This window comes from Delphinus delphis, chromosome 11 (assembly GCF_949987515.2).
Source record: "Delphinus delphis chromosome 11, mDelDel1.2, whole genome shotgun sequence".
In the NCBI taxonomy this organism is placed as follows: Eukaryota; Metazoa; Chordata; class Mammalia; order Artiodactyla; family Delphinidae; genus Delphinus; species Delphinus delphis.
In genome coordinates this window covers 91,698,088-91,717,842 of record NC_082693.1, presented here as the reverse complement: position 1 = coordinate 91,717,842, position 19,755 = coordinate 91,698,088, and the positions used below count along the sequence as shown (strand labels likewise).

The window sequence follows — 19,755 nt, the reverse complement described above, 5'->3', positions numbered from 1 at the left end:
AGGGGCCCAGGAGGGTCAGTTCCCACCTGGCTTTCGCTGGGAAGCAGAACCGTAGTCTGTCCCCTGCCATCCCGAGGAGGAGGCTCTGAGGAGGAAGGTGTTTGGGAAGGAGGGAAAGGGGAAAAAACATTTGCGTGTGGAGCAAGGCTGAAGCGAGGGAGAGAGAAAGAGGGAGCAGGGGATGAAAAGAAATTACCATCCGCCGGGATCTTGTCATTCAACCCAATTTTCAAAGGACCACAGCTGTCGCACTGAGATAATCTGTTAATTATAACAGCCATTGTGCTGTGGCAATGGGAGAGAAACCGAGGCTGAGGAACAGGCCAAAGGCAGGGGTGGGAGCCTTTGGGGGGCAGGAACAGGCAGGAAGGCAGACACTGTCAGGGGCCAGGCCTCATCCCTTCCTTGCCACCACTGTTGCAGCAGTGGGTGACGGGGACCCGCTGTGTGCCGGGCACTGTGCCACGCCTGTGAGCCAGGCCACCATAACCATTCTAGAGGCAGCTAACTTTATTGAGCACTTACTATGTGCCATACCCTGCTCTGAAGCTTTCATTCTCCCACCCTCTGAGGTAGTGCCCTTCTAGTCCCATTTTACAGAAGCGGAGACTGAGACTCAGAGGAAAGAAATTGCCTGCCAGGGCCATACTCTTCGTTCAGTGGCAGAGCCAGGATTTGAGTTGAATGTGGCCTGTCCTTCTAGGAGAACGCTAGGGAGGGCCGGTCCCCATGGGTTGGCCATGCGGGCTTGGTGGCCACATGTCCTGGGCTGTGGTCTCAGCGCAGCCGGCAGTCCATGGGGTAGCCCCCCCCAACCCCGGGCATTTCCGGGGCTCCTTCTGCACGAACAGGGCTTCCTTGTTCTCTGATGCCACAGCTGCAGGCCCCTGCAAGCTCCCCCCCACCGCCATCCGCACCAGAGAAGCTAGTCTCAGGGCCAGAAGAGGGACCCCATACGACCGCCTGGTTTGGGGTTGTGATGGGCTGCGGCCCTGGGAGGGGTCTCAGCCTGGCCCTGGCTGGCTGGCTATGGGGCCCCGGGTGCTGGGGCCTGGGAGAGGCAGTGGGGAGGGTGGGCAGGAGTCCCAGGTGAGCAGAGTGAGGGGATCCTGAGGTCTGTGGGGAGGGGCAAGAGCAAGGGGCCATTCCAGAAGGCCAGGGAGCTCTTTGCCGCAGGCCCTCCTCCGGGGTGTGGCTTCAGCAGCCAAGGCCTTAGGCCTCCTGGTGTTCACAGCGGCCTTGGCTGGAACCTCAGCGCAGCCTGGCTGGCAGCGTTTTACGGAGTGGGAATCCTGTTTGGGAGCAAGTAAGCCTCAAACCCCAACAGGAGCCCCAAACTTGACCCGGCAACCCAAGCAGCATGGTTGGAGAGCCAGGGACCCCACAGGTTGACAGGCAGGTCTCGGAGGCTGTATGGGTGCTCTCCTGGTTTGGGGTCCCCACTCCAGTGGGCCTGCTTGGAGGCAAGCAGGGTTGTGGATGGGCCCGGGCAGCTAAAAGTCCTGTAGAACTGGTGTCACAGAGGCCAAGACTCAGTAGACTTTTAGGATCAAGGGATTTGTAGAAACACTGTAGAACTCCTGCATCCCAAATTCATAATTAGAGACCTCCCCCCGCCCAAAGAAAACGACCCGTGCCATTAGAGTGTCCCAGAGCCACAGAACCAGGGAGGCAGGTACTGTAGCACCCTCGGGTCCCAACCGGGAGTCTCATGGGATTCCCCCCACAGGTCCGGATTCTAACTGTCGCCACTCTGGGGTTCCCTCTGTTGCCCAGGGGTGAGTGGGAGCCTCAGCCAGAGAGGCGGGGAGGAGGATGGGTCCACCTAGGCCTGTGCCACCTGCTCTGTCTCTGCAGGGATGCAGAACCTGGGCAGCCAGTTCTTCCAGGTTTTTCAGTGGATTCCAGAAATGAGGATTTTAAAAATAAAATCTCCAGAGCTATCATCATTGGCAACTAATTAAAATTTTTTTAAAAAACGATTGTCCAGATGAAACAGGATCCCACAGCATCTCTTGACCCAGAGCCTGGTGCCATGGAGGGTCAAAACCACTATGTAGTCGTTGTGAGACCTCAGTTTCCTCCTCTGTAAAGTGGGAACAGCAGCATCGACTCGTGAGGTTGTGCAGAGGGTTCAGTGAGTTAACGTGCTTAGGCCTAGCCCGTGTCAGCCCATGACTCTGTTTTCATCTTGCCCCACGCTGCCCGTCCCTCCCCTGCCAGGCTGCCTCCGTGTGGGCTGCGCGCTTTGCCACCGGGAGCCCCCACGGCTCCCCGTGGGCTCCAGACACACCACTCTGCCTTGGGCCAGCCCTGAGGGTGTGGGAAGGCAGGGAAACGTTCACCCCTTGGGGCCCTGGAGAGGGAGCAGAGCTGGGAGGGAGGCCTAGCCGGCGCCTGGCACATAGTAGGTGCTCCATAAATGTTTATTGAATGAATGAATGGAGGCCATGCAGGCAGAGGCAGCCGCGCGTGCGCAGGCACTGGTGAAAGAGCGGGTCCCGTGGAGACTGGTGAGTAGTGCCCGGGGCTGCAGCTGAGTGGGGCCTGGGGTTTGCCGAAGCCAAGGCCAAGAGACCAGCAGGGGTCAGGTGGGGGAGGCAGAGCCAGGTGGGGGAGGGCAGGGGTCGTGTCGGGGGAGAGGGGCAAGGTGGGGATGCAGGGGTCAGGTGGGAGAAGTCAGGGGTCAGATGGAGGAGGCAGTCCCTTGAATAGCCTGGAGGATTCTGGGAAAGCCAGAGATAACTCCTGGGGTGGGACTAGGAGATGGACTTTTAATACAGATCATTCTTGGCCATGAGCAGCAGGGTCCCATGCTCTACACGGCACCGGCGGTGGGTGGGGTGGATGCTGGGCTGCTTAGGGCTGGGGAGTGGGTACCAGGGAGTGGGCCGTGTGAGGGGGCCGTCTGTGAAGAGCTGCCCCCAGAGCCAGTGTTGGGGCTTCTCCTGCCAGGCTGCTGGGTGGTTTCCCAGGGCCAAGACCTTCTGCTAAAAACCCTTCCGTCCTCCTCCCTACCTCCTTCCTCTGAGGCCTGGACACAGCGCAGGTGCTAATGACAGATCCAACGCCCCTGGGAGCAGGGGAGGCCCAGGCATCAGTTGAGTTCCTGGGAGATGACCCAGTGAGCAGTTACAGAGGGCTTGGGGCGGGCCCCAGCAAACCAGAGAGACACAGGTGCTCAGCTGTTCTCCCCCTAAACAGATGAGGAAACTGAGGCCCAGAGGGGGCAAGGTGCTGACCTGCCCAAGGTCACACAGTGAGCCAGCCCTCTGTGTGTCATAACAGCTCGTGGCACAGCAGACTAGCCCAGCCCCCTTCTCTGGCCAAGGTTACTTGGCTTGGAGACAGATGCCCAGTACGTCGGGGCCTTGCCAACCCAATTAACCCCCAATAACTGTCAGCTGTTGCTGCTGTCGATGTGGCCATGTTCTTAGTAAGCTCTTTTGGGTAAGTCAGAAACTCGGTGAAGACAGGGTGCATCTGTCTGCAATACTGCACATCATAGGCGCACAGTAGGTGTGCAGTAAATACCTGCGGATGAGTGAGGAGCGCAGGTGAGCGTGTGGCTGGTGGCACAGCGTGCTCGACCTGCCCCAGTGGTGAGCTGCAGGCCCGTGACACGGATGCAGCCACGGCCTGCTCACCCAGTGCAGGATGGCACAGAGCTGGGAGCGGGTGCCGTAGTATCAAGGGGCAGGAGCCAGCTCCCCCGAGATGTGGGGCAGCTGGCACGGAGGGCTGAGACTAACAAGACGTGATGGAATGGGAGTGGGTGGAAGCCTAGCACCTCGGGTGAAACCCAAAGAGATACTTCCCAGAGCTGCCTGAGGACGTTCTGAGGGCATCGGGGCTGCCTGGCAGGATGTGAAGGGGCCCGGGGCTTTGGTTGACATCTAGGTCAAGGTGAGGACACACTGCCCTGCATATCCACGCTGCTCTCACGGAAGTGTGGCGCCCGAACAAGGGAAGCAGAGGGCCCCCGGTGCCGGTCACTGCTCGGACAATGTTGGCGCTGAGGCTCAGCTCCAGGTGACACCTTTTAGGAGGGATCTTGACAGCAAGCATGACCCGGGGCAGCTGGACCCAAGGGTGTGGGACTTGACACCGTGGCTTTGGAAGAGCAGTAGAGGACGTGAGGCTGTTCATCCTGGATACGTGGATTGCAGGGGCATGAGATAACTGATGAACAAATATCAGAAGGACCTTTGCGGAGAACTCTTGGCTGCATTGGCTCCAGACAGGCCGTATCTGGCCAGTGGCAGGTTGGGACCAGTGAATGAACACAGGTACAGGAGCTAGGTTTGGCTTTGTAATATAAAGAAGTCTCTAATAATCAGAGCTGTTCAGGAAGGGAATAAGCCTCAGATGGGTGCTGAGATCCCTGTCACTGGAGGTATGCAAGTTGGGGGAAGTCACATCTGCAGGGATCCTGGAAAGTCTGGTAGTTCTAAGAGCTCAGGCCAGTTCAAGTTCCTGGCTGTGTGGTCTTGGGCAGATCACAGCCCCTCTCTGAGCCTCAGTTTCCTCATCTGAGAAATGGGAAGTGTGGGTCATGGGGCTAAAAAGAAGCCTCAGCACATTTCTTGCACACCGTGAGCACCTCATCAGTGGTGGGGGCCCTCCCTCTGATAGTTATATAAAGTCCTGATTCGGTGGAGTCACGGACCCCAGGATCTCCCTCTGTGCCCCATCCCCATCCCTAGCCCTGAGCTCTCATTCCACACATCATGTTCTGGGCACCTGCTAAATGTCTGAGCCTGTTCCAGGTATGGAGGTTGCAGGTTAGCTTGAGATAAAGCCTACTCTGACTTTATTATGGGGGCAGGGAGGGGCTTATAAGGGACTAAGTGATGTCTAGTATTGTTGAGGGATCAGAAGGGACCAAAGCCAGGGTGGAGTGACCAGTGAGTCCTCTCAGATTTGGCGTCAGGGAAGGTGGGGTTGTGGGGAGCAGTTGAACAGAGATCTGAATGAAGTGAGGTAGTGGGTTGTGCAGATACTGGGGGAAGAGCATTCCAAGAGGAGACAATAGCAGGTGCAAAGGCCCTGAGGTAGGAGTGTGCCTGGGGATATTTGAGGAACACAGCTGACCTGGACTGAGTACTTCCTGACTGATGGTAGAATTGAATTCTCTCTTGGTTTATGGATGGTCCACTCTTGTACACTTTCCTGATAGGGAGGGAGGTGCCTACCCGAGGGGCAGGAAACTCACAAGGTGGCCTGTGCATGTCCAGTCCCTGCAACGGACCCAGCTCTTTGGAGGAAGAGGGGAAGGAGGGGGCCTCAGTTTTCTCATCTGTAAAATGAAGCCAACAGCACTCACCATGCAGGGCTGATATAAGATTCAAGGAATGTAAAATGTCAGACACAAATGAGCCATTGAGTAAAGGGTAGCTGCGACTATCTTATGGACAAGGAGACTGAAGTCCTGAGAGGTTGATTAATGTGCTCTATGTCACACAGCTCAGCATTCAATACCAGGACCCTTTGTCTCCAACATCCATGCTTTTTTCTCTCCATCCTGCAGCTGGGGCTCTTTGCACCTGAAATCCAAATGGTTCACTTACCATACGGTAGTTCAGTGGCGAAGGTATAATTATCCCATTTTACAGATGAGGAACGGAGGCCCAGAGCAGTCTGCCCGAGGAGCCCTGGTGAGGTGGAGGCAGCTACAAGACCCGGCATCCAGTTCCCAGGGGGTGGCAGGCTTTGTCCCGGAGGGTGGAGTGGTGGCAGCCCATCTCTGGAACCCCTGGCCTGGTGCTGCGCTTCCAGCAGAGGTGAGGTGGCTGCCCGCCTGTCGAGTTCTGGCTGGAACCCAGGAGTCCTCGGTCCTCGTAATCCTGGGTAATGGCATTGACACGGACAGGGTCAATGGCACCTTAGAGAGCCTTGGCCAGCCTGGCCCAGGGAGGAGCCCATGCCAGGACTGATCAGCTGCTGCAAATGAGATTTCCCTGGCTAAGCCTCACGTCCCACTCCTGGGAGGTCAGAACACGGGCCTCACCTCCCCCATCCACTCCCTGGACCCTGCGAGCATCCTGCGGGAGTAGGACCTTACGAGCAGGAGCCGTGCATTTGCCGGGCCTCCCGCCCTATACAGAGCGTGTTTGTCTCTACTATGTTCTGGGATTTCGTGGGAGCCCCGGGCGATGGGAGGCACTCACCTTGCCACACAGGTGGAGAAACTGAGGTTTGGAGGGGGCCTGCAACTCACCCAAGGTCTCAGAGCCGGCCGGCCCCGCATCTTCCCTGCTGACCTCTGCCTCCCCACTCCCCACCCCATCTGCCCTCAGCCGGGGGACACACAGGCAGACCTCACCCTGTCCATCCTCTCTCCCAGCCCAGGCAGGGGGAGCAGCCCCATGACCCCCTGGCCCTCACAGCCCCACAGCCTGGGGCGGAGAGGTCAAGGCTCCCCTCTGACTGGGGAGCTTGGGGGTCAGCCTGCAGTGGAGGGGTCTGTGGCCCAGGGGGTTAGGGAGCCTGAGTCCCGGGGAGCCCTACTCTTAGGTGATGACGGTTGTGAGGAAATAATGAGAAAAACCTCATGAACAACGGTAGCTGACGTTTTCTGATGCTGCCTGCTACGTGCCAGGCCTTGCGTCCGCACCCGCCACGTCAGCTCACTGCAGCCTCGCGGGCAGGGATCGTTTGGCCCACTTCCTCGGCAAAGGAGGAGGCTTGTGCCCAGTGTCCTGGGGTAGCTGAGTGGGCCGTGTCCGGGGCAGTCAGCTCCCAGAGGGCACTCGAGTTTGGCAGATCAGGATCTGTCGCTGCCACCCTGGCCCCTGAGCTGACCTCCCACCAGCTGGACGTGTCCCTTCCCCAGTGCTGGCCTCGGTTGCCCCTCTGACAGTGGCTGGGATTGGGCTAGAGCCAGGGCTCCTCGTCCCTGCTGCTCTGAGGCTCTGGGATTCTGAGTCCACGGAGGGGCCCTGAACCTCGTGGCCCCTGGAGGAGGGTGCAGAATCCAATGGGATCGACCGGTGATGTCAGGGGGCGGGTATGAAACCCAGAGAGGGAAGGCCTTTGCCCAGAGTGACTCAGACTTTCCTTGGCTGTACCGAGCTCTGAACAGAGACCTCCCGTCAGCTCTGCCCCTCAGACCCGTACGGTCTTGCCCACTCTTCTCCCTCCTTTCTGTCCAAGGGTGTCCCCATGAGAGTGGACATCATGCAGTGTGTAGCCTGCTAGACGGGGGGATCCCTCGACGGCACGCTGCCCCCCAACTTCACCACATTCCTCCTCTCTGTGGTGGCAGGAGAGAGGGACCCTTGGAAAGGTGCTGGTTGGGCACTTTGGGGCTGCCCCCGCTCTGGCCAGAGTTCACTCATTACCTGACACCTGGGGGAGGGGTCCGTTGAGGTCAGGTCCCCTGGGAGCGCTGCTCTTTGCCCCCTCACGCCCTGGTGCCCTGGCCACTGGCCCACAGCCTGCTTCCGGGGTGGCCACGCCCTCCCAGGTTTAGCACCGTTTGGGTCCTAGGCAGAAGAGGCCTCTGCTTCCAGCACCTGCTCCCTGCCGCTCCCCACCCCCTTCCTGGGCTGCTCACCGTCTGCACTTCGGTGGCTCAGCCAGACCCAGTGCTCATCTGACCCCTGGATGGGGGGGGGCAGGCACTGTGTCCCCTCCCTCACACCCCCGTATTTGTCATCTCGCTGTGCTTTGCTGTGCTTTTCTGCCGATCGATTCCTTTGTCTCCGACGCGCCCTCTCCGTTTATCTCTGTTCCTCTGCCTCTCCCTGCTCAGCTCTCTCCAGATTTTGGCTTTTCCCTCCTCCTCAGCCCTCGCCTCCTGTCTGCAGCTCCCTCACCTCCTTTCTCTCTCTCCCCAGCCCCCAGGTGTGCTGGGGTGGGTAGGGCCCTGTTCTTGCCACTGGTGTCTGGGCTGGGGCATCACTCCCGTGGGAGCAGGGGAAGGCCTGACCCCAGGACCCTCAGCCCCAGGTCTGATAGCTCGGCGGCCGGCTCGCCCCTCCCCACACCTGGAGTGGGTGTGCAGCCGGGCGGGGGGCCAAGTGCTGCTGTCAGCGCCTTTGCGGCCTTGCTGTCCCCAGTCCCTGGATGCGTCAGGCCTCGACAGGTGGTGGGCAGGCAGCCCAGGGACAGGGACAGGCGGCTGACGCACACGGGATGGGGAGAGGGGGAGCCTCCTCCCCACTCTGAGTCATGGGGGGGAGTGGGGGGAGCCGGAGAGAGGGCGGGGTCACCTTGAGGGCCCAGTTGGGCAGCGCTCAGAGGGCCTGGGTTAGGGGCGTGGGGGCCACTGTACCCCCTGAACTGTTTGGGAAGGGAAGAGGCAGGACTGGACTAGTGCAGCCTCTCCAAGTCTGGGCGCATTCTCCTACTCCCCTCCCTTCCCCTTCGCCTCTTCTTACACCCTCAGCATGGGCTGGGCTTTCCAAGAGTCTGGCCAGCTCAGCTTAGCCTGACAGCTGCTGGGTCTGGCCAAGCGGGTGACGGTTTGAGCAACTCAGATCTGAGGATGAGGGGGCTCGATGCGGCTCAAGTTCCTCATGTGCGCATACATACATATGCACTCGTGTGGGCCACACATGTGCTTAACATGTCGACACACAGGCAGGTGCGGGCCTGTGTTCCCCAGAGCCGCTCCGCATGCATCCCTTCCCACCCCTCCACACACAGGCACGCCCTCGTTCACTCCTACGTTCACTCCTGTAGCTGGCCAGGCAGGCACACATCCTGTGCACACGGGCATACGTGTGCACAGCCGCCGGCCTGCACACCCGTCTACTCGTACACGTCAGCACGCCCCTGCTCCAGTGCTCTGAGCCAGCGCACACCTGCGCGTCACCTGCAAACAAATGTGGTCCCCAGACATTCCCAGCCAGAGGAGGGGCAGACAGGGTTCTCTGATAGGGCAAACTTGGCAACTCAGCCTCTTCCATTACAGCCTCGCTGCCTGAGGGGGAGGGGAACTGAAGCCACCGGAGGGGTAGGTCTGGCCTGAGGCCCCCTAGGAGCCAGCGGCCGCGTCGGATGGGAGCCCTGGTCTCCCGACTGCAGCCCTGAGAATTTTTGTGGCACAGCCAAGGACAGAAACGCTCTCTGCTGCCTGTCCTTGCCCCCTTCTTGGCCGACAGCCTCGTGGTTGCCCCCTCCCCTGCCCCCGTCCGGCCTCTCTGCCTAAGCTGGTCCTGCAGGGGACGGGGAGGTGTGAGGCGGGCCCCCCCGGAGGTCCTGATCGTCACAGCCTCTGACGCTGCATCAGCCTTTCACCCGAGGGGTCACCTGGACGCCCTGTTCACTTGCCACCTCAACAAAAACTGCCTGCCTGGGCTTCTTTGGGGACTTCTCTCCCTCTCCACTTCCCTTTCCTCTGTTCCAGCCCTCTGGGACTCAGGGCTGTAAATTGGTTTCGCTTTAACAGCAGAGGTTTCACATTTTTTCTTAAAGTGCTTTTTTCCTGGAGTTTCCCGGGAGGAGGAGCAGGACGCAGAGGTGGGCCTTGTGAACAGTCTTCTGCTTTCTTTATCCAAACATGGATTTCTCTGGCCTAATCTTCACATCCCTGACCAGTGCCCAGGGCGGAGGGAGGGAGGACCGAGTTCTCGCGGTCAGGAGAGCTCTGGGTGTGAGTTAGAAAGTGATGTGGATGAGGGGCCGTGTCTGGCTTGCTGGGTGACCGGGGCAAGCCCACCCCAGACTGAGGTTCAGTTTCCCCACTTGGAAAATGAGGGTCTGTGGGCTGGGAGCCCTGCACTGCCTCCCCTGACCCTCTTCATCTTGAGCACGGGCAGCATGGCTCACCTTACTTCTCCCCGCATCAGATGGCCAGGCAGGGGCTTGGTCCCCTACTTTATAGTTGTGGAGACAGACTCAGGGGTGGTGTGCTCCACCTGGCCAATCAGGCAGGGTGGGCGGGGCTCCAGGCCTCCGGATTCCTGCTGGCTCGGTAGCCTTCATCCTGGCCCAGGCTGTGGTGTGTGTCTCTAGGCAAGTCACTGCTCCTCTCTGGGCCTCTGACTCTCCCAGCCACTGAGGGGTTGCCGGGCTTCGGTCACGGGATTCCGGAGGCCTCTGGCTTCTTCTGCCTGAGGCGTCCCCTGCAGGATCCGCGCCCCCTACCGGAAAGCGCTTTGCGGAGGGGCTGTGGAGGGTGTGTCTGGATTCCCAGACTCTCACCCTCTCTTTCCCTTGGCTCTGCTCTAGCCTGCAGGATGAGCTCATCTTGTGACCTCCCACTGCGGGAGACCCCAGCCTCTATGCATCCCCCTGCCTGGGGTCCCACGGCCATGCTGCTCTGCTCCCCCTCCCCCATGGAAGCCGAGACAAGGGAATTATTTTTGGAACAGCAGCAGTTACACAACAAATGAATGATTTATCTTTGGGCCTGGAGAAGAGGAGGCATTTTGCTGGGCATCTTAATTCTTCTCTGGATTGGAGGGTGGCTGCTTGGGTACGTGGCCACGCGTGTGTGGGCCTGTTGTCATACACAAGACTGCAGGTGTGCGTGTGTGTATACACCTGTCGACGTGAGCATGCCGTGGAGTTCTGGCTCATGTGGGGGCCTGTGGGTCTTTGTGCAGGCAGGTGGACGAGTGTGGACACTAGCGTGCTGGGGCGTGTTTGTGTGTGTGTGCGCGCATGTGTGTGTATGCACCTGGCCTGTTAACTCTCCAGTCTCCCTTCTTTGCCCACTGGCTCCAGACTCTATCCCCTCCTCCCTCCCCCTCCCTTGTTTCTTTGGTCTCCCTCCTTCCATGTCCTGCGGCCCCCTCCTCCCCCTCTTGCCACCCACCACCCCCCTTCTTTTATGTAACAGGGACCCAGAGTGCTGCTGGCGCAGGAACCCCCCGGGAGGGGGTGGAAAAGGGACTGGGGGCCTGCACTGGAGCATAGTGGGGTTGCTCGGAGCCTTCACACTGATCTCTCACCCCCTCTTGGTGCTGCCTTTCAGGAACCAGGTGACAGATGGGTCTCTTCCTTCCTGTCCCCGTCTCTCGCGCTCCCCCCTCGGAGCTCCAGTCTCCAGCCTCCCGTGGGAATCGTCTGAAGTTCTGAGCCCAGAACCCCAGGGGGAAGAGGAGGAGGAGGGAGAGGAAGGCAAGCCTTGAGAGCCCGGGCACCCTCCCGGCAGGAGAGGAGCACCTCGGGGAAGCAGACTGTGGGGCCTGTAGCCCCCGTGGCCCTGGCCTGGCCGTGGCGCCCGGCTCCTGCGGGTAGCACCCCGGCAGGCCCCCGACAGTTGGCACCGGCTCTGCCTGCCTCGCTTGGGGCCCCCAAGCTGGGGGTCGCCCCCAAGATGGTGGCGGCCCCAGGGAGGACTGTGCTGCCGGCCCCAGCCTCTGGCCGCTAGGCCACCTGCGCCCCGGCCCCCGACCCCAAGCCCGGCCTGTGAGGAGGCCGCGGCCGGAGCCATGCTGCGCCTGGGGCTGTGCGCGGCCGCGCTGCTGTGCGTGTGCCGGCCGGGCGCCGTGCGCGCCGACTGCTGGCTCATCGAGGGCGACAAGGGCTACGTGTGGCTGGCCATCTGCAGCCAGAACCAGCCGCCCTACGAGACCATCCCGCAGCACATCAACAGCACCGTGCACGACCTGCGGCTCAACGAGAACAAGCTCAAGGCCGTGCTCTACTCCTCGCTCAACCGCTTCGGGAACCTCACCGACCTCAACCTCACCAAGAACGAGATCTCCTACATCGAGGACGGTGCCTTCCTGGGCCAGTCGAGCCTGCAGGTGCTGCAGCTGGGCTACAACAAGCTGAGCAACCTGACCGAGGGCATGCTGCGCGGCATGGGCCGCCTGCAGTTCCTCTTCGTGCAGCACAACCTCATCGAGGTGGTGACGCCCGCCGCCTTCTCCGAGTGCCCGAGCCTCATCAGCATCGACCTGTCCTCCAACCGCCTCAGCCGCCTCGACGGCGCCACCTTCGCCAGCCTGGCCAGCCTCATGGTGTGCGAGCTGGCCGGCAACCCCTTCAACTGCGAGTGCGACCTCTTCGGCTTCCTGGCCTGGCTCGTGGTCTTCAACAACGTCACGAAGAACTACGACCGCCTGCAGTGCGAGTCTCCGCGCGAGTTCGCCGGCTACCCGCTGCTGGTGCCCCGGCCCTACCACAGCCTCAACGCCATCACCGTGCTGCAGGCCAAGTGCCGCAACGGCTCGCTGCCCGCCCGGCCCGCCAGCCACCCCACGCCCTACTCCACCGACGCCCAGAGGGAGCCCGACGAGAACTCGGGCTTCAGCCCCGACGAGATCCTTTCGGTGGAGCCACCGGCCTCGTCCACCACGGACGCCTCGGCGGGGCCGGCCATCAAGCTGCACCACGTCACCTTCACCTCGGCCACCCTGGTGGTCATCATCCCGCACCCCTACAGCAAGATGTACGTCCTGGTTCAGTACAACAACAGCTACTTCTCCGACGTCATGACGCTCAAGAACAAGAAGGAGATCGTGACGCTGGACAAGCTGCGGGCGCACACCGAGTACACCTTCTGCGTGACCTCGCTGCGCAACAGCCGCCGCTTCAACCACACCTGCCTGACCTTCACCACCAGGGACCCGGTCCCGGGCGACCTGGCGCCCAGCACCTCCACCACCACCCATTACATCATGACCATCCTGGGCTGCCTCTTCGGCATGGTCATCGTGCTGGGAGCCGTCTACTACTGCCTGCGCAAGCGGCGCATGCAGGAGGAGAAGCAGAAGTCGGTCAAGGTCAAGAAAACCATCCTGGAGATGCGCTACGGGGCCGACGTGGATGCCGGCTCCGTCGTCCACGCCGCCCAGAAGCTGGGCGAGCCCCCTGTGCTGCCCGTGTCCCGAATGTCCTCCATCCCCTCCATGATCGGGGAGAAGCCCACCACCTCCAAGGGGCTGGAAGCTGGGCTGGACACGCCCAAGGTGGCCACCAAGGGCAACTACATCGAGGTGCGCACGGGCACGGGCGGCGATGGCCTGGCCCGGCCCGAGGATGACCTCCCGGAGCTGGAGAATGGCCAGGGCTCGGCCGCCGAGATCTCCACCATCGCCAAGGAGGTGGACAAGGTCAACCAGATCATTAACAATTGCATCGATGCCCTCAAGTTGGACTCGGCCTCTTTCCTGGGGGGTGGCAGCGGTGGCGGGGACCCTGAGATGGCCTTCGAATGCCAGTCCCTCCCTGCGGCCTCCACCACCTCCTCGACTGCCACCCCTGGGGGGCTGGAGCGGCCCAGCTTCCTCTCACCTCCCTACAAGGAGAGTTCCCATCACCCGCTGCAGCGCCAGCTGAGCGCTGATGCCGCCGTGGCCCGCAAGACCTGCAGCGTCTCCTCCAGCGGCTCCGTCAAGAGCGCCAAGGTCTTCAGCCTGGACGTGCCGGATCATCCGGCCGCCGCGGGGCTGGCCAAGGGCGACTCCAAGTACATCGAGAAGGGCAGCCCCCTAAACAGCCCGCTGGACCGGCTCCCGCTGGTGCCAGCGAGCAGCAGCGGGGGCGGCGGCGGCGGCGGCATCCACCACCTGGAGGTGAAACCCGCCTACCACTGCAGCGAGCACCGGCACAGCTTCCCGGCCCTGTACTACGAGGAGGGCGCCGACAGCCTGAGCCAGCGCGTGTCCTTCCTCAAGCCGCTGACCCGCACCAAGCGGGACTCCACCTACTCGCAGCTCTCCCCCAGACACTACTACTCAGGTTACTCCTCCAGCCCTGAGTACTCATCCGAGAGCACGCACAAGATCTGGGAGCGCTTCCGGCCCTACAAGAAGCACCACCGGGAGGAGGTGTACATGGCCGCCGGCCACGCCCTGCGCAAGAAGGTCCAGTTCGCCAAGGACGAGGACCTGCACGACATCCTCGATTACTGGAAGGGGGTCTCGGCCCAGCAGAAGCTGTGACCCTCTCCTCCCTGGTGAGGTTGGAGGGGGAGGGCCAGGGGCACGCGGGGAAGGGCCCGGGCGGCCGGGCGGGGCGCGCTGGGGGCCGAGGCCAAGGAGTGGACGTACACGCACACCCGCACGCACGCACCCACGCACACACCTGACCACCACCTGACTGTGAACCACCACCACCCGACAATACCGGACGGGAAAACAAAGACATGTTCACCTTAAAGTTTACACACTGATACTGAAACCAGTCGTCTCTACTGTGCTGCCCAGGGACTCTGCCGGGGTGTGCGTGCTGGGTGGGGCCAGCGGGCAGGCGAGGAAGCCAAAAGAGGGGGTGGGGTCTGGGGCTCTGGGACTAGGGACAGGTTTGGGGGCAAAGGAGCCCGGGGCGGGGATGGGCCGAAGCCCCCCCTGGGGCAGGGAGCGGGTCCCCCCGGCTGGGGGACAGGTCACGTGGAGATTTAGTAGAAGGTGGACAGTGGGCATCGTTTCCGTCCTTTGTGGATGGGGAAACCGAGGCCCAGAGAAGGGAATTGCTAACCCCAGGGTCACGTGGCAGGCGAGAGTCAGTCTCCCAACTTCCCGGCCCAGTGCAATCCCCCAGCCCCAGGAGCTCTCCCGGGGCCCTCACCCTCGGTTCACCCACTACCTGTTCTAGAGCTGTGGTCTCCTGGGGCTGTGGCACGTGAGAATCAGGCGGGTGCTTTTCCTTTCTAGAAAGCCCCATGGCCACGTCCCCCCCTTCCCGAGCGTGGAGCTGTGATTCATCACGTACAGGGGCCTCTGCGCCATACACACTCCCCCCTCCCCCCAACCCCCGCCGCCAGTACCCAGGAGAGGTGGGAGGTCCTGTGGACAGGGGAGGAGCAGGTACGGGGACGGTCCACCGGCCCCCTTCAAGTGTCTTCCAAGTAGCCTGAGGGCTGCCGATGGGGTCTGAGGAGAGCGGCTGAGCCAGCAGCCACCGCGTCTCAGGTGCAGGCCCCATGCCCTGGCCCCCCAGCCTCTCTGGGCCTCCAGGAGCCCTGCTCGTCCCAGAAGGGCAGCAGTATACTGTGATGCCTGGGAGCAGTGGGGAGGTGGGATCTAACGGGGGCCTTCCTGCCTCTGCCCCCGCATCCTGGCCTCCCACCGGCCCGATCCCCCCTCCCCCTCCCCGCCACGGCCCTCGGGGCAGCATCTCAGCCTGCCCAGAGGAAGGAGGGCTTTCCGGAGCTTTTCCACTCACCCCCTCTTGGTTGCCCATCCCTGCCCCACCCCCCTGGCCTGAGGGGCTCCCATGTTTCCCTGAAAATGGCCACTCCTCCCTTGCTGACCCCCATCCTACATCGAACAAAGCACAAATGGTGAGCACTCCCACCTCACCCCTGCTGGGAAGGAGCAGGCTGGATTCCCGGGGCCCCTCCCGTCCCTGGCCAGCCTCTGTCGCCATGGCAACCCAGAGCCTGGCAGTTGGGACCGTTGGCCTCTTGGGGGTTCTCTCTCTCAGTGTGGGTGGTAGAGGGCGGTGAGAGAGGGCAGGGCCAGAGGGGGTGGCTGGATTTCTCAAGAGCTAGGGGCTTCCTGGGGCGCTGTAAGGGGGTGGGTCTGGGTTCCTGAGACCGTGGGGTCTTGAACGCTGTCAGGGTGCTGAGGGGCTGGAGTCGGCCGTCCCTTCCCCTGTGGATGGGAGGTGGGCCCGTGGGGGGCGGAGAGACTGGAGCTTTGCCCACCTGCCAGTGTGCCCCTTGGTGCCTCACGCACCGCAGGCGGGGATGGAGCCCACTTGGCTCTCCCCACCCTCCTGCCTTTGGCCTGTCACCCAGTGAGATTTGGGGAGTGTGACCGTGGGGTGAGGGTGGTTGCTGGGAGGGGAGCAGACCTGCACTGCGGGGGGCATTCTGACAGGGAAGCTATAGCGCCGTTCCCGTAGGATCTGGGGGAGGACCGCGGAGGGCGAGGGGACCTCAGGGCTCAACCCAGCCCCTCTCACACCTACTTGGGGCACGGACCAAGCCCGGGGCTCACTTTGGGGGTGACGTTTGCAAGGAAAGGACTGTTCTCCTGGGGAGTGGAGGGGAGGGGGCCAGCATGGATGTGCAGAGCAGACCTCCCCCGGCTCCCCAAATCCTGCCCCCCAGCCCCTCCTCAGACCGGATTGGCAAAACAGAAGAGCAAGCAGGCCGAGAAGCCAGTGATGTGAGGAAGCAGATTCCCTGTTATATTTGCATGACGATTTTACTGTATTTTTCTGAGCAAACATCTGTCGTGTATGTGCCAGTTTGTCCAGACTCCCTTGCCCCCCTCCCCGCCGTCCCCCCCCCCATTCCCACAGTCCCTCTGTTGTGATCTGACAAGCAGCTCTTGAAACGTGGGGACGGGCCAGCTCTGCAAAAGACCCAAAACAGGTACCAGCGAAACACAGCCCCCGCCCCACACCCGCCTCCTATCTTTCCGGATGTTGGGCCCACAAGTGCCGCCTCCTCTCCTCCCACGTGGCCTCGCCCCTTGGCCTCTTCCTTGCTCGGGAAGGACAGCCCCGGGCAAGGGGGCGTGGGGGGACCTCTCCTCTGTCCCACTTGCTCCCATTTTGCAGATGAGGAAGTCGGGGCCCCCGAAGAGGGAGGGGGTCTGGTGATTTGGCTGCCGGGTGGGGAGGGTCAGGCACACTGCTGAGTACAGGAAGCCCAGAGCTTGGGGCTTCATGGGTGGCCCTACGGGGAGGTTTGGGGCCCTGAGGGAGGAACCTATAGGCGGAGGGGTCCCCCCTCCCGTGACGTTGGCCTGGCCTCACTGGAGACAGAGCCGCCTTCATTCCCCCATCATTCCTGGTTGAAGATGACCTATAAAAACCTCGGACGGGCCGGCTTCAGGGCGCTCTAAAGGATAGATCTCCATCTTAACCACAAGGGTCTTCCACTCCCAGGAGGTGAACCGACATTCACAGCCCAGGTCGTACAGATCTTTGAGGAAGAAGACGGTCCCCCAGCTGCCCAGGCCATGCCGTAGCTCTGGGGAGGGGGCCGCTGCACTGTAGCTCACCCTGGAGGCCTTCCTGCGTCTGTGTCCCGTGTCCTGTTCAGGGTAATTTTTCCTCGGGGGGCGGGCAGGGCGAAATAGTCACGAAAGTCAAATGAACATTTATGTCAAGGAGTCTGGCTGGCCCCGGTCCTGTGTTTGTAATGGAGGTGAGCACGGTGGACCTGGGCCATGGCCTGGGCGGGCCAGGAGGGCAGGTAACCAGGAGAGAAGGGAAGGTACCGGGGAGGAGGAACGAGGGACCTGGTGGAGTGGAGGGGGCGAGCCAGCTGGAGGAGATGTGAGTGCCGCATCCTGGACCTCCTGGGACCTGCCTTGGGTCGTGCCCAGGCTTGCCATCCCTTATCACAGAATCTCTCGAGCCTTCTGGGTGCCTGTTCCTGGGAAGGGGCACCCGTGGGTCCACGCTGTCCTGGAGAGCACAGGTAGGGGCCGCGAACCCTCTGTTGGAGCTAATGGCCTTCCAGAAGTGAAAAGCGGAGGTCTGGCAGGAAGAAAGCTTAGTCTGGGGCGGCCGCCTCCTTGGGGGTCCCAGGCTTGTTTCTCCCCTCTGCAGGAGGGGCCTGTATTGGCCACCTGAAGGCCCCTCGCCTCTGACCCCTCCGAGGGGACAGAGCAGGAAGACGGTGGTGGCGTGTGTCCAGGCCAGGAAAGGACTGTGTGCGGGGCAGTGGGAGTGGAAAGACCCTCTTGGGGAGAGTAGGTCTGGAGAGCCCTAGAGAGGCAAGGTGAAGAGGCTGGGCCTGGCCGAGGGGCTCTGATGGTTCCCAGCAGGAAGTCGCTCACCTGCCCCCCTCCACGTCCTGGGCATTTAACAGAGGGGGAAACAGAGGCACAGGAAGGGGAAGGAAAGAAAGCTTCTAAGGTCTCGAAACCAGTTAAAGACAGACTGAGGCCAGGAAAGGGGCCCGGGCATGGGAGACAAGAGTGACAGGTCCTGACTTATAAGGGGCTTACATGCAGTGACGGGACAACCTCAAACTGTTCCCCAGTGATGGGCACTGCACGGAGAATTAAAATAGGGCGACAGAGGGCGAGGGCCTTGGGGAGCCCTCAGGGCAGGGGTGACCGGCAGCCAAGCTCTCTGAACGACAGTCTGAGGACTAGACTGCCGGCTGTGGGAGGATGAGACGGGAGCGGGAGGGAGTAGGGTAGGAGGAGCTGGGTGTCCCCAAGTACCTCCTCGGGTGCCCCCCACTCCCCTGGCCCTGCCCTGCGAGGACCCCACGGCTTAGCAGCATCCCACCCCATTCCTGAGGGAGCGGGGCTCTGTTTCCGGGGGGGGGGTTGGGTGGTCAAGGCATGGGGAAGCCCTGGGGTGTCCGGCCCCCACGGGGCTTAAGGGGCAGGGCTGAAGCTTGCCCGCCAGGCCAGTGTGAAGGTTGGGGCTCACCTGACCGCAACGCTGATCTCCTCTCTGCCAAGACTTCTGCTCCACGGCCACCTGTCCATCCTCCCACCTTTAAGTCAGAACCAGTATTTAGATTCCTGTTCTCACGCCTGCTCCAGAGTCCCCCCTGTTAAAGGTACACCTCTGCTGCCCAGCAGTAGGGAGAGGAAGGGGGGTCGAATGGGGTGGGGGGAGAGGGTCTGGGCGGTCTCTCCTTCCCCTGCCTCTCGCCAAACAAGCACAGGGCTGGGGAGGGCCCAGGGGCCCACTCTTGGTTCCTCCCTCCCCAAGGAGCCGCCAGCCCCTCGGCCCTGCCCTGCCGCCTGGCACCTGGTTTGGGTCTGCAGAGTTGGGCTCCTGGCCCCGGGCTACGAACCTGTGAACCCTAGCTGTGTGTGGACCCTTCCTCCCTCGGTGGGGCCTGAACTGTCCTTTTCTTCTTTTCGGGCTCGGGGGGGGGGGAACTTCATTTATTTTCTCTTCCCTATATCTGCCTCCCCTTCCTCCCGATTTCCTGTTTTAAACCGAATGGCACGAAATTGTTTTCCTCAACTCGGAGATTCCTGTATGGAGAGAATCAATTTCTATATTTGCAATAAATTTCTTATTTAAAACAACAGGGCCAAGGTCTTTGTTGAATGCCGACCCCTCCCTCTGCGAGTTGGAGTCTCCGCGCCTCCAGTTTCTGGTGCCTGGTTTCCGTCTCCCTTTCTCACCAGAGCCTCACACTCAGGGTTATGGTAATGCCCGCCCCTGGTCAAGGAAAAAAGAAGTGTGTCCGCCAGACAGGGTGGGCCAGCAGGGAACTGAAGTGTCAGTGTGCCTCTCACCGCCAAGCCTAGCCGGCTGGGGGGCCTCGTGGCCTCTCCCCGCTGGAAACCTGGCAGCCCGTATGCCATGTGCCCCCGCTCCCCTTCCTGGTGTCCTGGCCTCCATCACTGGATCCAGACCTTAGGGGTGGAGGGGCATTGGGGCATCACTTAAGTCTCAGCTGATTCCTGGGATTACGCCACCTAGTCAGTGTCCGAGGGCCCCAGTTTCTCATACGCCTGCCTCTAACTGCCCTCAGAGGGTTGGGGTGATGCGGGAGGACCCTAAGCAGGTCCCCTGGCCTTACCGAGGACAACTTCCAGACTGCCTGCCTCTTCCAGCCCGTCTGCTGTCCTTTCCTCGCTGGGCCCCCGACCTGGGCCCCCTTACCTGCCTGTCCCCCGCCCTCCCCGCGCCACCAGTCTGCTGCCCTTTTCTCCACAGCTGTCAACCACCCCTGCGCCTTCTCAGGGATCCAGAGATGTCTCTCTGGGCAGGCACGGAGCTCGGGCCCTCATCTAGTGACCTCAGGCTGAACTGCCAAACGTTCGCTCGGGCCGGGGGAGCCCGGAGCCCACCTCCAAGCCCCAGCCTCCGTGACTTCCCAGGAGGCAGAGCCCCTCCCCCTCTCTTCCCAGACCCCTGCTCTCCAACCGCTGCAAACCCTCCTCTGGGCAGCCCCTGGGTTCAGCCGGG

The 19,755-nt window shown here is 61.7% G+C and overlaps 1 protein-coding gene across 6 annotated transcripts in view; it reads left to right on the top strand.

Annotated features, from left to right (window-relative positions):
* Positions 1–18,857, top strand: part of ELFN2 (extracellular leucine rich repeat and fibronectin type III domain containing 2) — a 57,780-nt gene extending 38,923 nt beyond the window's left edge. For 2 of the 6 annotated variants that reach the window (XM_060025618.2, XM_060025617.2), the window contains exon 3: positions 10,928–18,857. In XM_060025618.2, the coding sequence (XP_059881601.1) occupies positions 11,388–13,847 (2,460 nt within the window). In that variant the 5' untranslated portion in view covers positions 10,928–11,387 and the 3' untranslated portion in view covers positions 13,848–18,857. Of the gene's footprint in view, positions 1–727; positions 2,514–9,308; positions 9,469–10,133; positions 10,427–10,927 lie in introns of those variants that run through there. The other 4 variants (XR_011246660.1, XM_060025615.2, XM_060025616.2 and 1 more) reach the window with 4 other exon arrangements.
* Positions 18,858–19,755: the final 898 nt, after the last annotated feature.